Source organism: Coregonus lavaretus, assembly GCF_964263955.1.
Source record: "Coregonus lavaretus genome assembly, chromosome: 3".
Taxonomy (NCBI): Eukaryota; Metazoa; Chordata; class Actinopteri; order Salmoniformes; family Salmonidae; genus Coregonus; species Coregonus lavaretus.
In genome coordinates this window covers 30,226,518-30,249,134 of record NC_139990.1, presented here as the reverse complement: position 1 = coordinate 30,249,134, position 22,617 = coordinate 30,226,518, and the positions used below count along the sequence as shown (strand labels likewise).

The 22,617-nt window shown below is 45.5% G+C and overlaps 2 protein-coding genes and 1 pseudogene across 4 annotated transcripts in view; 1 reads left to right on the top strand and 2 right to left on the bottom strand.

The window, feature by feature from the left end:
• Nucleotides 1-13,001, bottom strand: part of LOC311107049 (superkiller complex protein 2-like) — a 59,152-nt pseudogene extending 46,151 nt beyond the window's left edge. Inside the window, exons 1-13 of the transcript XR_014615261.1 lie at nucleotides 12,989-13,001; nucleotides 12,523-12,620; nucleotides 12,098-12,219; nucleotides 10,113-10,230; nucleotides 9,775-9,892; nucleotides 8,887-8,961; nucleotides 8,525-8,578; nucleotides 2,750-2,913; nucleotides 2,516-2,617; nucleotides 1,420-1,472; nucleotides 870-954; nucleotides 642-748; nucleotides 138-284 (exon numbers count right to left, since the gene is read on the bottom strand). The product of XR_014615261.1 is annotated as a superkiller complex protein 2-like (transcript). The remainder of the gene's footprint in view (nucleotides 1-137; nucleotides 285-641; nucleotides 749-869; nucleotides 955-1,419; nucleotides 1,473-2,515; nucleotides 2,618-2,749; nucleotides 2,914-8,524; nucleotides 8,579-8,886; nucleotides 8,962-9,774; nucleotides 9,893-10,112; nucleotides 10,231-12,097; nucleotides 12,220-12,522; nucleotides 12,621-12,988) is intronic.
• On the top strand, nucleotides 12,344-16,443 carry LOC311110689 (negative elongation factor E-like). Of its 2 annotated transcripts, XM_084153233.1 has the most exons (12): nucleotides 12,344-12,365; nucleotides 13,015-13,074; nucleotides 13,738-13,823; nucleotides 14,106-14,178; nucleotides 14,273-14,418; nucleotides 14,660-14,737; nucleotides 14,831-14,868; nucleotides 14,972-15,243; nucleotides 15,396-15,540; nucleotides 15,738-15,792; nucleotides 15,874-15,976; nucleotides 16,083-16,443. In XM_084153233.1, exons 3-12 carry the CDS (start codon nucleotides 13,749-13,751, stop codon nucleotides 16,154-16,156), a joined length of 1,059 nt encoding a protein of 352 aa, XP_084009359.1. In that variant the 5' UTR covers nucleotides 12,344-12,365; nucleotides 13,015-13,074; nucleotides 13,738-13,748; the 3' UTR covers nucleotides 16,157-16,443. The 2 variants fall into 2 exon arrangements, with proteins under 2 accessions (XP_084009359.1, XP_084009358.1); XM_084153232.1 differs by lacking the exon at nucleotides 12,344-12,365 and having other exon boundaries at nucleotides 13,047-13,316.
• A 320-nt stretch (nucleotides 16,444-16,763) lies between these two features.
• LOC311110683 (uncharacterized protein) lies at nucleotides 16,764-22,372 on the bottom strand. Its single transcript, XM_084153218.1, has 5 exons — nucleotides 22,233-22,372; nucleotides 21,209-21,429; nucleotides 19,339-19,533; nucleotides 18,894-19,094; nucleotides 16,764-18,459 (listed from the first exon to the last, which is right to left on the bottom strand). The coding sequence occupies exons 2-5, from the start codon at nucleotides 21,410-21,412 to the stop codon at nucleotides 17,377-17,379; spliced, it is 1,683 nt and encodes a 560-aa protein (XP_084009344.1). The 5' UTR covers nucleotides 21,413-21,429; nucleotides 22,233-22,372; the 3' UTR covers nucleotides 16,764-17,376.
• Nucleotides 22,373-22,617: the final 245 nt, after the last annotated feature.

Genomic DNA, 22,617 nt, shown 5'->3' with positions numbered 1-22,617 from the left:
CTCATAGTTATTATTGATATCAGTAAAATGTAATCGATAAATTGTTGTTTCGGTCTGTATCAATAATTTTCGTTTTTTTGTCCCAAGTCTAATGACAAACCTAACATATACATGAGCCCAGGTGTGTGTGTACGTACCCTTTGGTTTGGAAGTTGCCTGTAGCGTCCAGCAGTAGGAACATCTCTTTCTGGGTCTTGGTGCTGTTGCCTGTGTACAGGTAGTGCTCCAGAGGCACAGGTCTCTTCGCTGTGCTAATCACATAGATGTGCTTCTTCTTAATGCGCCTGGAGAGGAGAGAGGAAGGGAGGGGAGAAACTGAAGCATCCATTCACAGCTCAGACATCATTCCATTTATATACTAGAGGCCAAGCACAACATTGAACACACACTATAAATGCTCCATACTGTGACCACAGCAACAGATATTACTATACTAGGGCCAGGAGTTTCTTTCTAACCACGTGACTTGACCAAGAAATACTCAGATATTAGGGCACAGAGTTTTTCCTCAGTAGGTCATGTAATCAAGAAAACGCACATGGTTTAACAGTGTGTTTCCCAACATACATGCTTTGGGTTTGATGATGACAGATGGTGTTTAGGGTGATCAGGAGAACAGTAGGCAATAGTTGACAACGTACCCGATCCACTCACTGAACTCCACTGCATTGGGGACAGTGGCACTCAGCAGAATAATACTGACGTGATCAGGTAACATGATTAGAACCTCCTCCCACACCACTCCTCTCTAAGAGGGAGAGAAAGATAGAAAGGGAGGGAAAGAAAACAGGAGAGAATGAGATTTAGTGACACTTGATTGACTAAAAGAGTGAGAGGGGCAGGTTTTGAGAGTGAGGCTTCTCTGTTACCTCAGCATCATTGATGTAGTGAACCTCGTCAAAGATCACCCACTCTAAATCTCTGATGACCTCTGAACCGTTATAGAGCATGGACCTACAATAGAGAGAGGGAGATAGAATGTGTCAGTCAAGCTGATGTATAGGCCTACATGGCTGAGGGTATCTCAATGTATAACCATAGTATGTGTTCAGTTAGAATGTTAGACAGTATAAAAACAGTGATGCATAGGGTTAATGTGTGATATATTGTCTAATGTTATATGTATATGATGTACTGTATATGCTACGACCCCCTATGGAGCAGAGCTTGGTCCTGGGGGCATGTAGGTATAATGTGATACAGTGTGATATAATGTGCAAGGTTAAATAATAAAATGTTATGTTTTATGATGTGTGATGTACACAGTGCATTCAAAAAGTATTCAGACCCCTTCCCTTTTTCCACAGGATTAAATTAAATGTTTCCTCATCAATCTACACACAATACCCCATAATGACAAATCAAAAACAGGTTTCTATACATTTTTGCAAATGTATTACAAATAAAAAACGAAAATACCTTACTACCTGTACATAAGTATTCAGACCCTTTGCTATGAGACTCGAAATTGAGCTCAGGTGCATCCTGTTTCCATTGATCATCCTTGAGATGTTTCAACAACTTGATTGGAGTCCACCTGTGGTAAATTCAATTGATTGGACATGATTTGGAAAGGCACACGCCTGTGTATATAAGGTCCCATAGTTGAAAGTGCATGTCAGAGCAATTACCAAGCCATGAGGTTGAAGGAATTGTCCATAGATCTCCGAGACAGGATTGTGTCGAAGCACAGATCTGGAGAAGGGTACCAAAACATTTCTGCAGCATTGAAGGTCCCCAAGAACACAGTGGCCTCCATCATTCTGAAATGGAAGAAGTTTGGAACCACCAAGATGCTTCCTAGAGCTGGCCGCCCGGCCAAACTGAGCAATCGGGGGAGAAGGGCCTTGGTCAGGGAGGTGACCAAGAACCCGATGGTCACTCTGACAGAGCTCCAGAGTTCCTCAGTGGAGATGGGAGAACCTTCCAGAAGGACAACCATCTCTGCAACACCACCAATCAGGCCTTTATGGTAGAGTGGCCAGACGGAAGTCACTCCTCAGTGAAAGGCATATGACAGCCCGCTTGCAGTTTGCCAAAAGGCAGCTTAAGGACTCTCAGACCATGAGAAGCAAGATTCTCTGGTCTGATGAAACCAAGATTGAACTCTTTGGCCTGAATGCCAAGTGTCACGTATGGAGGAAACCAGGCACCGCTCATCACCTGGCCAATACCATCCCTACGGTGAAGCATAGTGGTGGCAGCACCATGCTGTGGGGATGTTTTTCAGCGGCAGGGACTGGGAGACTAGTCAGGATCGAGGGAAAGATGAGAGGAGCAAGGTACAGAGAGATCCTTGATGAAAACCTGCTCCAGAGCGCTCAGGACCTCAGACTGGGACAACGACTCTAAGCACACAGCCAAGACCACGCAGGAGTGGCTTCGGGACAAGTCTCTGAATGTCCTTGAGTGGCCCAGCCAGAGCCCGGATTTGAACCAGATCAAACATCTCTGGAGTGTCCTGAAAATAGCTGTGCAGCGACGCTCCCCATCAAACCTGACAGAGCTTGAGAGGATCTGCAGCCCATCTCTTCTTCTCCTCCTGGCCCGCTCCTGGTTTGGTCTTTCCTCCATCTTTCTTCTCTGTCGAGGTGGTCCCAGGTGTAGAAGGCAAGTCCTACAGGAAATAAACCACCTTTAAGTATATGAACATAACAAACCACAGAAGCTAAGTTAAGAGGGGAAAGTACATTTTAGATGTAGATTTTATACGTCAAAAAACAACAGAAAAAATAGATTTATTCAATACCCTGATCCCCAGGTCTTCCAGGCTGTTGGTTCTGGGTAGTTTGGGAGCATCTCCACTTCCCAGTCCTTTCTCTTTATCCTCTGCCTCGGGCTGGGAGTCTATGACGTCATCAAAGGTGGATAGGAGGGACAGGAGGTTGATTTCTCCCTTTGTGGTTTTGGCATCTTCAGAGAGAATTTAAAAAAGGAAGAAAACTATATATTTATTCAAGCTAAGCCCAAGCTAAGAGGATAACCTTTAGGAACACACACTATATATACAAAGGTATGTGTACACCCTTTCAAATGAGTGGATTTGGCTATTTCAGCCACACCCTTTGCTGACAGGTGTATAAAATTAAGCACACAGCCATGCAATCTCCATAGACAAATATTGGCAGTAGAATGGCTTTAATGAAGAGCTCAGTGACTTTCAACGTGGCACCATCATAGGATGCCACCTTTCTGCAGGTGCTGACTTCGTCGGGAGAGGTTGTGTTTTTCTCTAGCAGGAGGTAAGCTTGGCTTCTCATATGGTGTTGAGTAAAGCTTAAACCATGTATTTAGATCGTAGGTAGGTAGTTTATTTAGCTAGTTATTGTAGGTTTCCGTAGGCAATTATTGTAGGTAAGTATTGTTTACGTATTGTTGAAGTATTGTTACGGCGGAGCACGAGGCTAGCTAGCTAGCGGGTAGCTACTGGTAACGTTTATTGGTTATTATCTGTTTAGTGCAATGGTGGAGAGTGGTTTCCAATGTTAATGTGCTAGCTAATGTGCTAGCTAGCTAGCCAACGTTTAATTTTTTGCTGCGTTATGCAAGGAACTTGGCACGGACATGAATGATCTGTTTTGTGTGTTAACACACTCTTGGTATGCTAGCTAGCTAGCGGGTAGCTACTGGTAACGTTTATTGGTAATTATCTGTTTAGTGCAACGGTGGAGAGTTGTTTCCAATGTTAATGTGCTAGCTAACCAACGCTTAATTTTTTGCTGCGTTACGAAAGAAACTAGACACGGACATGAATTATCTGTTTAGTGTGTTAACACACTCTTGGTGGTTTGTTGTAACCAAGTATTGGTGCTAAACTGTGTGTTATTGGATGCTAGCATGCTAGTTAGCTATGGCGTCATAGCTAGGCATCGTGGGCTGTTGTGGTTAGTTACTGTGGGTTGGCACTGTTGTTCGGCGGTGCCGGGGGTAGCACGAAGCTAGCTAGCTAGCCGTTCTTCAAACAAGGTCAACACAGTGGCCATTGCTAGCTAGCCAACAGACACGGACACGAATTATCTGCTTAGTGTGTTAACACACTATTGGTGGTTTGTTGTGACCAAGTGTTGGCGCTAAACTGTGTGTTTTTGGATGCTAGCATGCTAGTTAGCTATGGTGTCTTAGTTAGCTAGCTGAATAAAGTGGGTTGAGTCTATTCCTTTAAACATTGAACCGCTGTGGTTCACAACAATTCGGATTTCTAAAGGTGGAAGTTGGTAGAGTTTTTGTTCGGGTGGTTCAGTGAAACAATTATAGTTGTTAGAAGTAGAAGTTTTTGGTGAGGGAGGCCCTGCTCTCTACTGTCCCAGATGTTTAGTTCATTTCATTCCGATCTCCTCTGCATTATTGTAGCCATTTGCTACAGCCTGTCAACTATGCCTCTGCCTATCCCTGTTCTCTCCTCTCTGCACAGGCTACACAAACGCCCCACACCGCGTGGCTGCTGCCTCTCTAACCTGGTGGTCCCTGCACGCACCCCACACCTGGAGTTCCAGGTCTCAGGCAGCCTCTGGAACTGCCGTTCTGCTGCCAACAAAGCTGACTTCATCCCAGCCTATGCTAATCTCCAGTCCCTCGACTTCCTGGCGCTGACGGAAACATGAATTACCACTGAAAACACTGCTACTCCTACTGCTCTCTCCTCGTCTGACCATGTGTTCTCGCATACCCCGAGAGCATCTGGTCAGAGGGGTGGTGGCACAGGAATCCTCATCTCTCCCAAGTGGACATTCTCAATTTTTCCCCTAACCCATCTGTCTATCTCCTCATTTGAATTCCATGCTGTCACAGTCACTAGCCCATTTAAGCTTAATATCCTTGTCATCTATCGCCCTCCAGGTTCCCTTGGAGAGTTCATCAATGAGCTTGACGCCTTGATAAGTTCCTTTCCTGAGGATGGCTCACCCCTCACAGTTTTGGGGGATTTCAACCTCCCTATGTCCACATTTGACTCATTTCTCTCTGCCTCCTTCTTTCCACTTCTCTCCTCTTTTGACCTCACCCTATCACCGTCCCCCCCTACTCACAAGGCAGGCAATACGCTTGACCTCATCTTTACTAGATGATGCTCCTCTACTAATCTCACTGCAACTCCCCTCCATGTCTCCGACCACTACTTTGTTTCCTTTTCTCTCTCGCTCTCCTCCCACACTACTCACTCTGCCCCTACACAGATGGTAATGCGCCGCCGCAACCTTCGCTCTCTCTCTCCCACTACTCTCTCCTCTTCCATCCTATCATCTCTTCCCTCTGCTCAATCCTTCTCCCTCCAATCTCCTGATTCTGCCTCCTCAACCCTCCTCTCCTCCCTTTCTGCATCCTTTGACTCTCTGTGTCCCCTATCCTCCCGGCCGGCTCGGTCCTCCCCTCCAGCTCCGTGGCTTGATGACTCATTGCGAGCTCACAGAACAGAGCTCCGGGCAGCGGAGCGGAAATGGAAGAAAACTAAACTCCCTGCCGACCTGGCATCTTTTCACTCCCTCCTCTCTACATTTTCTTCATCTGTTTCTGCTGCTAAGGCCACTTTCTACCACTCTAAATTCCAAGCATCTGCCTCTAACCCTAGGAAGCTCTTTGCCACATTTTCCTCCCTCCTGAATCCTCCCCCCCCCGCCCCCCCCTCCTCTCTCTCTGTGGATGACTTCGTCAACCACTTTGAAAAGAAGGTTGACGACATTCGATCCTCGTTTGTTAAGTCTAATGACACTGCTGGTCCTACTCACACTGCCCTACCCTATGCTTTGACTTCTTTCTCCCCTCTCTCTCCAGATAAAATCCTGCGACTTGTGACTGCAGGCCGCCCAACAACCTGCCCGCTTGACCCCATCCCCTCCTCTCTTCTCCAGACCATCTCCGGTGACCTTCTCCCCTACCTCACCTCGCTGATCAACTCATCCTTGACCGCTGGCCATGTCCCTTCCGTCTTCAAGAGAGCGAGAGTTGCTCCCCTTCTCAAGAAACCAACACTCGATCCCACTGATGTCAACAACTACAGACCAGTATCCCTTCTTTCTTTTCTTTCCAAAACTATTGAGCGTGCCGTCTTTAGCCAACTCTCTTGCTATCTCTCTCAGAATGACCTTCTTGATCCAAACCAGTCAGGTTTCAGGACTGGTCATTCAACTGAGACTGCTCTTCTCTGTGTCACGGAGGCTCTCCGCACTGCTAAAGCTAACTCTCTCTCCTCTGCTCTTGTCCTTCTAGACCTGTCTGCTGCCTTTGATACTGTGAACCATCAGATCCTCCTCTCCACCCTCTCCGAGCTGGGCATCTCCGGCGCGGCTCACTCCTGGATTGCGTCCTACCTGACCGGTCGCTCCTACCAAGTGGCGTGGCGAGAAGCTGTCTCCGCACCACGTGCTCTCACCACTGGTGTCCCCCAGGGCTCAGTTCTAGGCCCTCTCCTTTTCTCCCTATACACCAAGTCACTTGGCTCTGTCATATCCTCACATGGCCTCTCCTATCATTGCTACGCTGACGATACACAACTAATCTTCTCCTTTCCCCCTTCTGATAACCAGGTGGCGAATCGCATCTCTGCATGTCTGGCAGACATATCAGTATGGATGACGGATCACCACCTCAAGCTGAACCCTGGCAAGACGGAGCTGCTCTTCCTCCCGGGGAAGGACTGCCCGTTCCATGATCTCGCCATCACGGTTGACAACTCCGCTGTGTCCTCCTCCCAGAGTGCGAAGAGCCTAGGCGTGACCCTGGACAACACCCTGTCGTTCTCCGCCAACATCAAGGCGGTGACCCGCTCCTGCAGGTTCATGCTCTACAACATTCGGAGAGTACGACCCTGCCTTACACAGGAAGCGGCACAGGTCCTAATCCAGGCACTTGTCATCTCCCGTCTGGACTACTGCAACTCGCTGTTGGCTGGCCTCCCTGCCTGTGCCATTAAACCCCTACAACTCATCCAGAATGCCGCAGCCCGTCTGGTGTTCAACCTTCCCAAGTTCTCTCACGTCACCCCACTCCTCCGCACACTCCACTGGCTTCCAGTTGAAGCTCGCATCCGCTACAAGACCATGGTGCTTGCCTATGGAGCAGTGAGGGGAACGGCACCTCTGTACCTTCGGGCTCTGATCAGTCCCTACACCCAAACGAGGGCATTGCGTTCATCCACCTCTGGCCTGCTGGCTCCCCTTCCTCTGCGGAAGCATAGTTCCCGCTCAGCCCAGTCAAAACTGTTCGCTGCTCTGGCACCCCAATGGTGGAACAAGCTCCCTCACGATGCCAGGACAGCGGAGTCACTCACCACCTTCCGGAGACATTTGAAACCCCACCTCTTTAAGGAATAACTGGGATAGGATAAAGTAATCCTTCTACCCCCCCCCCCCCAAAATTGTAAAGTGGTTATCCCACTGGCTATAGGGTGAACGCACCAATTGGTGAGTCGCTCTGGATAAGAGCGTCTGCTAAATGACGTAAATGTGCCCTTGAGCAAGGCACTTAACCCTAATTGCTCCTGTAAGTCGCTCTGGATAAGAGCGTCTGCTAAATGACTAAAATGTAAATGTAAATGTAAAGTAAGTTGGTCAAATATCTGCCCTGCTAGAGCTGCCCCGGTCAACTGTAAGTGCTGTTATTGTGAAGTAGAAACGTCTAGGGGCAACAACGGCCACACAAGCTCACAGAACGGGACCGCCGAGTGCTGAAGTGCGTAGTGCATAAAAATTGTCTGTCCTCGGTTGCAACACTCACTACCGTGTTCCAAAATAGCTCTGGAAGCAACGTCAGCACAAGAACTGCTCGTCAGGAGCTTCATGAAATGGGATTCCATGGCCAAGCAGCTGCACACAAGCCTAAGATCACCATGCGCAATGCCAATCGTCAGCTGGAGTGGTGTAAAGCTTGCCGCCATTAGACTCTGAAGCAGTGGAAACGCGTTCTCTGGAGTGATGAATCACGCTTCACCATCTGGCAGTCCGACAGACAAATCTGGGTTTGGCGGATGCCAGGAGAACGCTACCTGCCCCAATACGTAGTGCCAACTGTAAAGTTTGATGGAGGAGGAATAGGTCTGGGGCTGTTTTTCATAGTTCGAGTGAAGGGAAATCTTAACACTACAGCATACAATTACATTCTAGACGATTCTGTGCTTCCAACTTTGTGGCAACAGTTTGGGGAAGGCCCTTTCCTGTTTCAGCATGACAATGCCCCTGTGCACAAAGCGAGGTCCATAAAGAAATGTTTTTGGTGGAAGAACTTCACTGGCCTGCACAGAGCCCTGACCTCAACCCCATCGAACACTTCTGAGATGAATTGGAACGCTGACTGCGAGCCAGGCCTAATCGCCCAACATCAGTGCCCGACCTCACTAATGCTCTTGTGGTTGAATGGAAGCAAGTCCCCGCAGCAATGCTCCGACATCCAGTAGAAAGCCTTCCCAGAAGAGTGGAGGCTGTTATAGCAGCAAAAGGGGGACCAACTCCATATTAATGCCCATGATTTTGGAATGAGATGTTCGACGAGCAGATGTCCACATACTTTTGATCATGTAGTGCATGTCCATTCAAACCTTTGTCACTGAAGTCCATCCCAACTTTAAGTCCAGGGGGCACTGTGAGTAACCCTGAGGTAAAGGGAAATAAATATGTTACTTACACAAACATCACATAACACAAGCAAGAAACACATATACTCAATCATAAAAAGATCTGTAATCACTTAAATCTGTATTCTGATTTTTGAAGAGAGCGATTTGGTTCGCAGGAACAGCACACAGTGTTTGTTATTTCAAAGGTCCTTTCAGTCTGCATTTTCATTGTAAAGTAAGCATCCCGCCTCACACTAACCCGCCTCCCTGTGCACAGGCAGCCTTTTGTATGGATGACCATTGCCCCTACACCATCTCAACTCCATAATAAAAGGTAAAATCACCGTTCTCAAAGTCTATGTCCTCCTCCAGCTCTGATTTCTTCTTGATTTGTTCCAGTGTCAGCTCCTCCATACCGCCTATGTGAACAAGATAGAGAAATAGTTAATATTTGTATTCTATAATTGACTAAAAGGAAGACATAACTTACGACAAATATTTATTTTATATTTCAGAGCCATATATACATTTATGAATATACACTATATATACAAAAGTATGTGGACACCCCTTAGAATTAGTCGATTCGGCTAATTCAGCCACACCCGTTGTTGACAGGTGTATAAAATCGAGCACACCGCCATGCAATCTCCATTGGTCAACATCGGCAGTAGAATGTCCTTACTGAAGAGCTCAGTGACTTTCAACGTGGCACCGTCATAGGATGCCACCTTTCCAACAAGTCAGTCCGTCAAATTTCTGCCCTGCCAAAGCTGCCCCGGTCAACTGTAAGTGCTGTTACTGTGAAGTGGAAATGTCTAGGAGCAACAACGGCTCAGCAGCGAAGTGGTAGGCCACACAAGCTCACAGAACGGGACTGCCGTGTGCTGATGTGCGTAATAATCATCTGTCCTCAGTTGCAACACTCACTACTGAGTTCCAAACTGCCTCTGGAAGCAACGTCAGCATAATAACTGTTTCCATGGCCGAGCAGACGCGCACAAGTCTAAGATCACCATGCGCAATGCCAAGCCTCGGCTGGATTGGTGTAAAGCTCGCCGCCATTGGACTCTGGAGCAGTGGAAACGCGTTCTCTGGAGTGATGAATCACACTTCACCATCTGGCAGTCCGATGGACGAATCTGGGTTTGGCGGATGCAGGTGTCCACATACTTTTGGTCATGTAGTGTATATGGCTCTGATAATATATTTAGGTGAGGAGTCAGACCCACCGGGCATAAAGGCGTAGTTGGTGTTGCTTCCTTGGAGGCTCTCAGAGGGATTAGGGTTTGGTGGACGCTGCAGGGACATAGAATTCTTAGCAGAGATGCCTGTGTCCCCAAGTAACACCTGGACAGAAAGTGAGGAGGAGATTTAATGACACTGGGTTGTAAAATGTGTAGCAAGTGTATGAAATGAAGTAGACCTAACAATAAGATAATAGATCATCACTCAGGTAAGTGCTAAAATTCTGAATGTTCCCATTGAGTCACATCATGATCATAGTTGTATTATTAGGACACACAGACTAAGACAGCATAGCTGAATTACAGCTGACACTATTATGTACCTCAGTGAAGTCCAAAAGCATTCCTGTAGTTGGATCTCTGACTACTACGATGCCAGAGTGTAGAGGAGACGAAGCGCAATGGAGAAGAGAGTCTACATGAACGTCTCTCTCAGCCAGCCTAGAGAAAAGCAACAAGTCTTACCGCAAATTAATTCTGTGACCATGTGGTACAACAGTATTTCACTACAGGTGAATAGCCTCATCTGGACCACTGAATTCCCCTTATAAACACCACTTTCCAAGTGAGATTTATATGGCATCAAAGCAATAAAAAGTAATCAATAAATGTACTGTGCCTCTCTGTGTGCAATAATAGTGTTTAACATGATTTTTGAATGACAACCTCATCTCTGTACCCCACGCGTACAATTATCTGTAAGGTCCCACAGTCAAGCAGTGAATTTCAAACACAGATTCAACCACAAAGACCAGAGAGGTTTTCCAATGCCTCGCAAAGAAGGGCACCTATTGGTAGATGGGTACAAAAAAAAAAAAAGCTGACATTGAATATCCCTTTGAGCATGGTGAAGTTATTCATTACACTTTGGATGGTGTATCAATACACCCAGCCACTACAAAGATACAGGCGTCCTTCCTAACTCAGTTGTTGGAGAGGAAGGAAACCGCTCAGGGATTCTACCATGAGGCCAATGGTGACTTTAAAACAGTTACAGAGTTTAATGGCTGTGATAGGAGAAAACTGAGGATGGATCAACAACATTGTAATTACTACACAATACTAACCTAAATGACAGAGTGAAAAGAAGGAAGCCTTGGAATAAAAATATTCCAAAGCATGCATCCTGTTTGCAATATAGCTTTAAAGTAAAACTGCAAAAAATGTGGCAAAGAAATTAACTTTATGTCCTGAAATACAAAGCGTTAGGTTTGTGGCAAATCCAACACAACACATCACTGAGTACCACTCTTCATATTTTCAAGCATGGTGGGGGCTGCATCCTGTTATGGGTATGCTTGTCATCTGCAAGGACTAGGGAGTTTTTCAGGATGAAAATAAACAGAATAGAGCTAAGCACAGGCAAAATCCTAGAGTAAAACCTGGTTCAGTCTGCTTTCCAACAGACACTGGGAGACAAATTCACCTTTCAGCAGGACAATAAACTAAAACACAAGGCCAAATATACACTGAGTGTACAAAACATTAAGAACAGCTTCCTAATATTGACTTAAGAACACCTTCCCCTTTTGCCCTCAGAACAGACTCAATTGTTGACTCCAATGCTTCCCACAGTTGTGTCAAGTTTGCTGGATGTCCTTTGGGTGGTGGACCATCCTTGATACACACAGGAAACGGTTGAGCGTGAAAAACCCAGCAGCGTTGCTGTTCTTGACACAAACCGGAGCGCCTGGCACCTACTACCATACCCCGTTCAAAGGCACAAATCTTTTGTCTTGCCCATTCACCCTCTGAATGGCACACATTCACAATCCATGTCTCAATTGTGTCAAGGCTTAAAAAAAACTTCTTTAACCTGTCTCCTCCACTTCATCTACCCTGATTGAAGTGGATTTAATAAGTGACATCAATAAGGGATCATAGCTTTCACCTGGATTCACCTGGTCAGCCTATGTCATGGAAATAGTTGCTTACCAAGACGACATTGAATGTTCCTGAGTGGCCTAGTTAAAGTTTTGACTTAAATCGGCTTGAAAATCTATGGCAAAATTCGAAAATGGCTGTCTAGCAATGATCAACAACCAACTTGACAGAGCTTGAAGATGATTCTAACATGTATTGACTCAGGGGTGTGAATACGTATGTTCAATATTTCTGTATCTCATTTTCAATATATTTGTTTTTTAAAATTAAAACGTGTTTTCACTTTGTCATTATGGGGTATTGTGTGTAGATGGGTGAATAAATAAATAAAATCATCCATTTTTAATTCAGGCTGTAACACAACAAAATGTGGAATAAGCCAATGGGTATGAATACTTGATGAAGGCACTGTAAGCAGACTCACTTCAGAAACCTGTGGAAGGCAGCGTCGGTATCGTGTATGGGAAGCCAGGCAGGGTCGCATAGAAAGCGCTTCTCTACCTCTGTCTCCAAGCCCACACTGGTGGGTGGGAGTCCATGGGGGAGCTGTATATAAATGAATGATAGAAACACATGGGCTGGAGAGATTGGATAGGAGACGTATGTAAACACAGGCTGCATTCCAAACTGAAGTTTGCTCCTTTCCTCTAAACTTGATAGCGGGCCTTTGCTGTTCTGAAGGACCTAAGTAGGTAGGTGACACCTACTGTAAAAACGTAACTTAGACAAATAGAGGTAGATGGAGATATGCAATATATTGCCTGCATGCTCTAAGTGGTCCTTTCATATCTGTAGAAATGGCGGCGCGAGTTTTCAGATAAGAATCCAACAACAGACAGTCATACTGACCGTGGTTTGTGGAGACAGGGGCTGGTCGTTGGGCTATGGATGTGTGATGAGCTCAAACCTACCAGAGCAACCCATCTTCAGCAGGGACAGAGGGAGATCTATGGAGCGAGAGAGAGAAATGGGATTGAGATGAATAGCCTAGTTTCTATGGGCTGTCCTCTACAGTGCAATACAATAGAGTCCAGTGTAGATATTAAATAATATAAACATATATTGTAATGTCTGCTTTAGCTGATAAGATTCTTCCCATAACACGTTGTACATGTTGGGATGGACTACATTTTTGCAACATGAATGAGCGCTGAGCTGGCTAGCTAACGTTAGCTAGGCTAACCCAAGTTGTTATTTTCGCCAGTAAACTGTATTGCTAACAAGTTTAGTGCAGGTTACTGTAAAGCAAATCTTACAGCAATGGTCTTAGACGTATGCCTAATTCATTAACTGTAAATATTATCTAAATCTATACCTATTCTTTCCATTTCTTCACCGCAGATGAAAGTTACTGCAGCAGTTCACTGTCTATTCGGAACTGGCAAAGATTGATAGGCGGAAGTAGGTAAAATTGCCACATGTAATACGATATATATCTCAATATGAATGCATTATTTTACTAAATGTTGTCAAGTGTATTTCATGCATTCCTTATAATTGACTTATTCCAGCAATTTTAGCAGGTTGAATAGTATTTTTTCTTATTCTTGCGCCCTAACAACTGTGTACGTCATATTCATGCGCCTGTGTTTATGTGTTCGTGAAGGAGTGTGATTAAAACTAGCTATAGTAACGTTACAGAGGTAAGAAAATAATTACATTTCTAAATACAATAGTGTCAATGTAGTATATATTTTGTATTGTTGTAGTCTGAAAGCTACATTGCCTTATTGTTGATAAGCAATTGTATACTTTCCACTGCCCTGTGTAACACATAATGTAGATGGCTAGTAGTAGCTAACGTTAGTGGGTAGCTAACTAGCCAACCAACCAGCTAACCTTAGCTAACACGGTAACGTAAGGTTTTAAAATGTTGTCAGATGCATGCAGAATGTAGAAACAGAAATCCATGTGGTCGTGAACAAAGTGTAAATGGTCGTTTTTAAGTTCATGCAATAGCCATATTAAGTTGAATTTAACCACACTTGTGTATTGATATTCATTGTGTTGTGCAAATGTGCCCACTATTCTGGTTGTCCATTCCTTTTTCACAATACTTTGCAGCTGGGTTCGACATGGTGGTGTTCCCAAGCTCTTTGACAGAGGAAGAGGAGGCTCTGCAGAAGAAATATGCCAAACTCAAGAAAAAGGTGAGAAACTTTAAGAATCTCCTCACTCTCCACTTGACTAGAGAGAAATCTATGTATCTGTATCCTGCTTCTGACAATGAGATGTGTCACTGCCCCCACATTTGCAGATGTGATCAGGAGTAGTCCTAGGTCTTTATTAAATTCACATTCACCTGTCAGTAATTATCATCACACTCATAATGTTGAAAGTTAGATATCATTATTATGTTACCAAACTCTGATTGGCCTCAGTGTTTACACCTCTTATTGTCTCTCTCTCTCCCTCTATCCTCACACCTCTAGAAAAAGGCACTGCTGGCTTTGAAGAAGCAGCAGAGTTCAACCAGCCAGACCAATCAGAGTGGATTGAAGCGCAGTATGTGGCTTTGTCTTCACTTTTTAAAACTGTATTATTAAGCAGATACTTGGTCTCAGTTGATTATGTTGCATCTACGCTCTCCCTCCGCTAGCTTTGTCAGACCAGCCTGTGCTAGATACAGCGACAGCTACAGAGCAGGCAAAGATGCTGATCAAGTCTGGGGCGATCAGCGCCATCAAGTCAGAGAACAAGAACTCTGGCTTCAAGCGCTCTAGAACGCTAGAGATCAAGCTCAAGGTGAGATACAACATGCAATATGCAAGGATGTGTAATGTAGTAGTGGGAATTGATCATAGAATAAATGATTGATACAATAATTTATCTACATATAAATACATAATAATAATAATAATAATAATGTATAAAGCTGACACAGTTGCAAATGCCTTTTAAATATGACACATAAACTAGTCTGTGATGGAACTCAAACTTATCAATTTAGTAATGATTTGTTATATTTTCTCTTTCTGTTTACCAGGATCCAGAGAAAGTTCCAGGCCCTGTGGCTTTCCAACCATTCCAAAGGAGCATGTCCACCGATGAGGAACTTTCTGAGGTAAAGTGAGAATTACATGACATCCCATGTAAAATCAGTTTTTGAGAAGATATAACTGATGCTGCTGCTTTTACATTTTAATTTCTACTCCAGGCTGGCAAAAGAGCCCAAAGAAAATCTTTGTACGAGAGGTAAGCCTAAAAGCTCTGATGAGTAATAGAGTAGATCATCTTTTATACACTGGTTCTCTGTATAAGGCGGTTTAACATCTCTTCCTCTGTGGCTCTCTAACAGCTTCGTTACTCCAGGCGACCGGGCGGCTCGTGACGAGGAGGAGGGAGGCGGCGGCCTTTCCACCAGCAGAGACATGGAGCGAGAGAGAGACAGAGGAGATCGAGAGATGGACAGAGAGAGGGAGCGAGACAGAGAGAGAGACCGGGGCAGCGGCGACCGGGGCAGGGACAGAGAGCCGCGAGACCGCGAGAGAGACAGGAGCCAGGACGGAGACCGCGACCGGGAAAGGGGAGGAGACAGAGAGTCACGTGAGCGAGACGGACCGTTCAGACGTGAGTATTCTTTTACTGGACTTCTCTGTCTTTCATGTGTCTTGTCACTGCCATTCTTAAAAGCATATTCGACTCAAAATACAAATTCAAGGAGGGAATAATGGGACTGTTTTTCTTCTCCCTTATCTTCTCTCTCTCTTTCCCCTTCTCAGGATCAGACTCGTACCCGGAGCAGAGGGGGGTGAGGAAGGGGAACACGGTGTACGTGTATGGTACTGGCCTTGTGGAGGACAGCCTGCGTTCAGCCTTCTCCCAACACGGCACCATCATTGACCTGTCTATGGATTCCCCACGCAAGTATGGCTACATTACTTAAATGTTGTTGTTGAGATATTATGTCCGTGTGGGTGTGTTATTGGGAGAGCGTCCAAAACAGAGAATGTTCAGTGTTTTAAAATGTTTTGCAGTTGAAAACTAAAACTAGTCCAGTAAGTCCCTCACTGTTTTGTTCTGTTTGGTGCCTAATGAACACAACCCTGTCTTTCTCTTTCTAGCTGTGCATTCATCACCTTTGAGAAGATGGAGTCTGCAGACCAGGCTGTAGCTGAGGTCAGTATAGCTCCAGCTCCCTGTCCCAACTTAAGCCATTATAGTGTAAAACCTATCATCTATACACTCTTCTTCTCCCAGTTGAATGGAAGCACGGTCGGAGACGTCCCCATCAAAGTCAGCATCGCCAGGAAGCAGCCCATGCTGGAGGCAGCCACTGGCAAATCTGTCTGGGCCACTCTGGGTAAATATCAGTCATAGTCAAACACAGATCGGACTAACAAGCAGCGTATGACAGTAAGTGTCAACTCTGGATTATTGTATACTTTTTCTCTCTTTCCCTCTCACAGCTGTGCAGAACAGTGCCAAAGGTTCTTACAGAGACAAGAGAAACCAGGTTGTGTACAGTGAGGATTTCCTATGAGCTAAGAGGCGTGCCGCATTGGAGATCTGTAAGAAGAATCAATGAGTTAGCGTTGTATGTGTTTTCTATATTGCATTTTGAGTTAGTTGTTGATTGCCTGTTAGCCCGATACAGCACCATGTGTCAGTTGATCTGAGTAGATGCTACATTTCTATTCATGGCCAGGATGTGTAATGGCAATAACCATGTGAACAGAGATTGTGGTGGTTTTCATGGTGGCCTGGTCTTGCAACCAGGGATTTCATTGTTTTGTGGAGCTCAATAAATCACATCAATACATTTGTCCATCTGGTTGTCGAATGGGGTCTTGCTATGAATCAAAGGGGCCAATTAGATTTGGCACTGTATCAATGTAATAACACAATAATAGTGTATGTCTCTCATAGCTGTAAGCCATGAAACCCACAAATACCTCTCACATGTATCTATTGTCTGGTTCCTTTGGAATAGCATGATACAGTGCAGAGATGTATAAGGCTGTAACGTAACAAAATGTGGAAAAAGTGAAAGGTTCTGAATACTTCCCAAATGCACTGTATGCACTGTTGTCATTTTATGCACAACAGTGCACATTTAGTTACAGAATAGTGTCTCACAAGTCATGAGTAAGCGTGCATTGCACAAAGTGTAGGTCTCTTATTATTTGTCCTTTGTGATGAACATGATTATGGAATGACAGCCTACTTTATATTATTTTGGGTACTTCTTTAAATGAAGTGTTTTAACAGTGTAAGTACACATTACAAAATCAGCTGGTACATACCAACATCCAATGTTTAACTAAGAAGCTCACCCTCAAATACACAAATTAAAATATTTTATTGGTCAGCCAGTGAGTTACAAATGAGACAATAAGAGTCTAAAACTGAAGTGTGCACAACTCCAGTCCTCCAGAGCCACGGTGCTGTAGGTAATTGTTTTCCCGCTTCAATTAAATAATTAAGAGATAAAAGATTAATAATCTATCCATGTCATTGACTGGCCAGCGCTTAAAACCAGCATACACTTCGGCCCGTAAGGAGGACCAGAGTTGTGCACCCCAGGTCAAAAAGGATCCCTTTCAAGATCTTAGTAGGTCCCTCCAGCACACACAACCTCTTTTCCAACCCACAAACTCAAAGGCACACTCCAAACCACTCTTTTGGCCATTAAGGCAAGTGTACATTTTGGCTGAGAGGAGGGGTAAGGGAGTATCTCTCCTCCCTGTTCCAGTGTCCTTTTCAAAAGTCAAATCTGTCCTGAGTGTCTCCCTCTCCTCCCCCTGGCCCTGCCACTCTCTCCATCTCGACCTGTGCCTCCAGGCTGTTCTGAGCGGTCGTCTTCCCGTGCTGCTCCTTGAGGTGGCGCCGCAGCGCCGGCTTGTGTGCAAAGCGTGAGTGGCAGTAGGCGCAGCAGTGGGGCCGCTCGCCGCTGTGTAGGTTCATGTGATCGCACAGCGTGGACTTCTGCGTGAATGTCTTGTCGCAGAGCGGGCAGCGGTGGACCTTGGCACCACGGTGCACAGTCATGTGGCGGTTGAGGTTGCTGGAGTGGTTGAAGTGCTTGCCGCAGCAGGGGCACACATACAGCAAGTGGGTGGCGCGTGAGTGGACAGCCAGGGAGTGGGCCGAGGGGAAGGTCAGACCGCATTGCTCGCATGCAACCGGCCCCGCTGTGCTAGAGGTGGAACCCACCACGGCCACAGACTCATCCCCCGCCCCGTCACCACCTGTTGGCACAGCCGCCATCCCCATATTATCTTCACCTCCATCACCACTGGGGTCGTCCAGGCTGTAGTGGGCCGGACCATTCCCATCCCGGGGCACCAGCTCATCTCCCTGAACCTCCCCCATCCCATAGTCTAGCCGTGGGAGCTCGCCCCCCGAGAGGAACGCTGACCTCATGGCTTCCTGGCTGAAGTCCAGGCCGAAGCCCTGCATCATCTCTGCCCCGGTGGATAGACGCCACGCCTCCTGGTATTGCATACCCAGAGGCCTCCTCCCTCTCTCGCGGTACGAGCCACGCTTCCTCTTGAAGCCCCTCCCCCTCCCCCGGCCCACTTTGGGTGAGTCGGTGAGTCTCCGCCTCCAGGCATGGAGCCCCTCCGTCTCGAAGCCGCTGATGCGGATGGCCATTTCGGCTGGGGTCACGTCTTCCCCCTTTCCCCCTCCCACTATGGCACTGTCCGTATCTGGGTACTGATGCCCCTCTGTGGCGTCCTCTCCGCCTTCCTCTCGCCTCTCTTCCGGCTCCGGCTCCTGCTCATCCTCGATGCAGATCCGGAACACGTCATAATCCTCCCTGTCCTCCTCTGTTACTCTCACCTAGAACAACATGAGACCGATTTGAATGATAAATACTTCAATCGAATGTATCTTTTATTTGAAAAGACAAGTAGTTGAATACACTTGGAAAGTATTTGAAAATCCTCAAATACACTCCCATGCATTTAACCCAGGTATTTAAAAATAGTATTTGAAATCAATTTGGAAAATACTCTCAAATACAATTTGGTAGACTATTTGTTTTTTTTGTTTTTTTGTTTTTACAAATAACCATTGAAATACTCAATAACAAAAACTTTACAGGAAAAAATATTTTAAATACCAGATACACAAATACACATTATTTGAACCCAGGTAGCTACTCTTATGTTAATAAAACACAGTAACTCTGCTGTTGTAGAGAGTACTTGATTCTCCCATTTATAGACCCAGAGATGGATGCAGTGGTAAGTGTTCTTCCTGAACTTACTTACCTTTATCTCATCCATTGTGTTAGGGTCGTCATCGTGTCGTATATCTGTCTTAGTGTGTGAGTCTGTATGGTCATCAGCCTGACACTGTACAGGGCTGTGAGGCTGCAGTGAGGGGGAATGATCAGCAGAGGTCGACATAAGGGAGTGGCTGCTGCTGCCACTGACTGTCACTGGCATCGAGTGGTTCTCTTCTGACTTGATCTGAAAATGAGCGGTGTAGAGAAAAAGAATGAAGACGAGCCAGTTGAATATCTTCACAGGCAAAAACAATCTGACTGCAAATCCAGCCTTTGTTGAATCACATAGTAGATAAGTTCAGAAAGTATTTGCCTTCTACAATTGAAGCACAGTGTATTAACATTTTATGTTGTGATTTCAAACCAATGTTTCAATAGGGTGCCTTCGACTATACACCAATAAACACTAACCAAAATGGGTAACTAACCTTTGGTGAGCTGGGGTTCTTTGGCTGCATGTACTTGCCCAGGGCTCCCCGGCACTTCTCCACAACATGCTCCATCTGCAGGTAGCTAGCGGCCGTCAGGTAATTCACTATCTCCTTGGGGCTGAACTGCAGCACACCAGTGTAACAGGACTGGAGCAGCTCACATACCACCGAGGAGCTGTGAAGGACTGACACCTAGAGGCCAAAATAGGACAAAAACACACCAAACAGCTATTTTGCTGTTACGTCTTAAACAATTTTTACATTTTAGTCATTTTAGCAGACACTCTTATCCAGAGCGACTTACAGTTAGTGAGTGCATACATTTTTTTTCTTCATACATAGTCTTAGATATATACAAAAGTATGTGGACACTCCTTCAAATTAGTGGATTCGGCTATTTCAGCCACAACCGTTGCTGACAGGTGTATAAAATCGAGCACACAGCCATGCAATCTCCATAGACAAAGATTGGCAGTAGAATGTCCTTACTAAAGAGCGCAGTGACTTTCAACGTGGCACCGTCATCGGATGTCACCTTTCCAACAAGTCAGTTTGTCAATTTTCTGCCCTGCTAGAGCTGCCAAGGTCAACTGTAAGTGCTGTTATTGTAAGTTCTGTTAAGTGGAAACGTCTAGAAGCAACAACAGCTCAGCCGCGAAGTGGTAGGCCATACAAGCTCACAGAACTTGACCGCTGAGTGCTAAAGCAAGTAGTGCGTAAAAATCGTCTGTCCTCGGTTGCAACACTCACTACCGAGTTCCAAACTGCCTCTGGAAGCAACGTCAGCACAATAACTGTTCGTCTGGAGCTTCATGAAATGGGTGTCCATGGCCGAGCAGTCGCACACAAGCCTAAGATCACCATGCGCAGTGCGCAGTGCCAAGCATCGGCTGGAGTGGTGTAAAGCTCGCCACCATTGGACTCTGGAGCAATGGAAACGCGTTCTCTGGAGTGATGAATCATGCTTCACCATCTGGTAGTTTGACGGGTGAATCTGGGTTTGGCGGATGCCAGGAGAACGCTGCCTGCCCAAATGCATAGTGCCAACTGTAAAATTTGGTGGAGGAGGAATAATGGTCTGGGACTGTTTTTCATAGTTTGCGTTAGGCCCCTTGGTTCCAGTGAAGGGAAATCTTAATGCTACAGCATACATGCTAGACGATTCTGTGCTTCCAACTTTGTGGCAACAGTTTGGGGAAGGCCCTTTCCTGTTTCAGCATTACAATGTCCCCATGCACAAAGCGAGGTCCATACAGAAATGTTTTGTCGAGATCGGTGAAGAAGAACTTGACTGGCCTGCACAGAGCCCTGACCTCAACCCCATCGAACACCTTTGGGATGAATTGGAACGCCGACTGCAAGACAGGTCTAATAGCCCAACATCAGTGCCCGACCTCACTAATGCTCGTGGCTGAATTGAAGCAAGTCCCCGCAGCAATGTTCCAACATCAAGTGGAAAGCCTCCCAGAAGAGTGGAGGCTGTTATAGCAGCAAAGGGGGGACCAACTCCATATTAATGCCCATGATTTTGGAATGAGATGTTCGACAAGCAGGTGTCCACATACTTTTGGTCATGTAGTGTATTTTTCCTATGATCAATCGTGTAAGCCATTAGTGTCATATCCTGCAAGATAGTATCTACTCTACTCCACCATAATGAAGTATAGGACTGGAACCACAGCTGGCATGATGCAACATCTGAGAACTTCCCAGGCTCAAAGATATGCCTATTAAAACGGTCAGATCATTGAAAGGGCATGTGACAAAAAGTGTCTGTCAGGGGCTAGTTTATCAACTGAAGCTGACACAACATTTATCAAACATAACCCAAATAGTGTGTATCAAGGTGGCTTTCACTGGCACCCACCTGCAGTTCAGAGGAGGGGTTGAGCAGGAACTGGTCCCTGAGGAAGGGGGAGCAGGCAGCCAGGACCACTTTGTGTCCCCGGAACGTCTGCCTGCCGCTGGTCACTATGGTGATGTCACAGAACTGCTGCCTGGCCCTCAGGGAGTTCATGCTCTTCAGGGTGGCGTCACCGTGACCCGGCAACCGGAAACACAGCACCTCCATCTTAGCTACCTTGGAGCCTATAGGAGAGACATGAAGAGGACACTCTTGAAATTCTGCAATTATCATACAAATATGTATTTTTATTATAAATGGGGACATTTAGCATCTGGATCAACCTAAGGGAAACTTGGCACTTTCTGGGGTCTGGACATTTCTCCAGCTACAGTCATACTGGCCAAATTCAGACCAGAGAGCAAGAGCAAGCGAGAAACCCCCATGGCTGTACAAGAGGCATGGTGGTGTTTGACTATACTTCAAAGAGTAAAAACACAACAGCTTCCATATCTCGGCTCGACAATCAACATTCCCTGTGATTCTTAATTGATGTCCATGTTAGAGTAGGTCAAGTCATTGTTCGCTCGTTTTCAAGGCTAGTCAAGCAGGTCACAACGAGTAGCTGAAATCAGCTATATGATATGGCTCTCTCTGGCAAACATTTTTTATAAATCAAGCTCCTACTAGCCTAGGTTGAAGATAACCATTATTATAACCCGTTTTTTTCCGACCTAGCTACTAGCTAGTAATATCAAATATTATAACTCATTGTTCTATCTGTGGCTATATAGCTACTACTACTGCTGCTGCTGTTAACATTACCAGCTAGCTAGCACTAGCAGTATTTTCTAAAGTCAATTGTGCAGGTTTTAAATTTCGCAAACGGTAACGTTAATGTATCCAACCTCTCTCGTAGCTACCCAGATAGTAGTAGTGCATCGCTAGCTTGTTGCCCCCATAGCCCAGGCCGTTAGCTAGCTAGCCGTCGTTTGCGACCTGACTGCTAAAAGCCAGTAAAGTTGACGTTAGTTTAGTGTTTCCTTACCTGCTACTACTGTAGATATATTTCCCCCTTAACATATGTTGTGGAGTAACTAGGCACTAAATAACCGGTCATTCATTGTATATTACCTAGCGAGCCAGCTAGCTAGTATGTTTACTTTGTTTAGCTAGCTTGTTTTCAACGGTCGTCAGTAGTTACACAGCCGCAAAGTCATAAACCCCGCCTATTTCTACAATTAATCTTCTTACAATTTTAAGCAAACATTAACCACACTGCTAACCTTACGCCTAACATTAAATTAAGACCAACAAGCTACTTTTTGTTTTCATTAATTTTTACGATATAGCTAGCCGTTTTATTTTCAATGAGAGTGGACCACCACTTCCCGTTACAACAAGGTACCTAGCTAGCTAGAATAAAAAAAAAA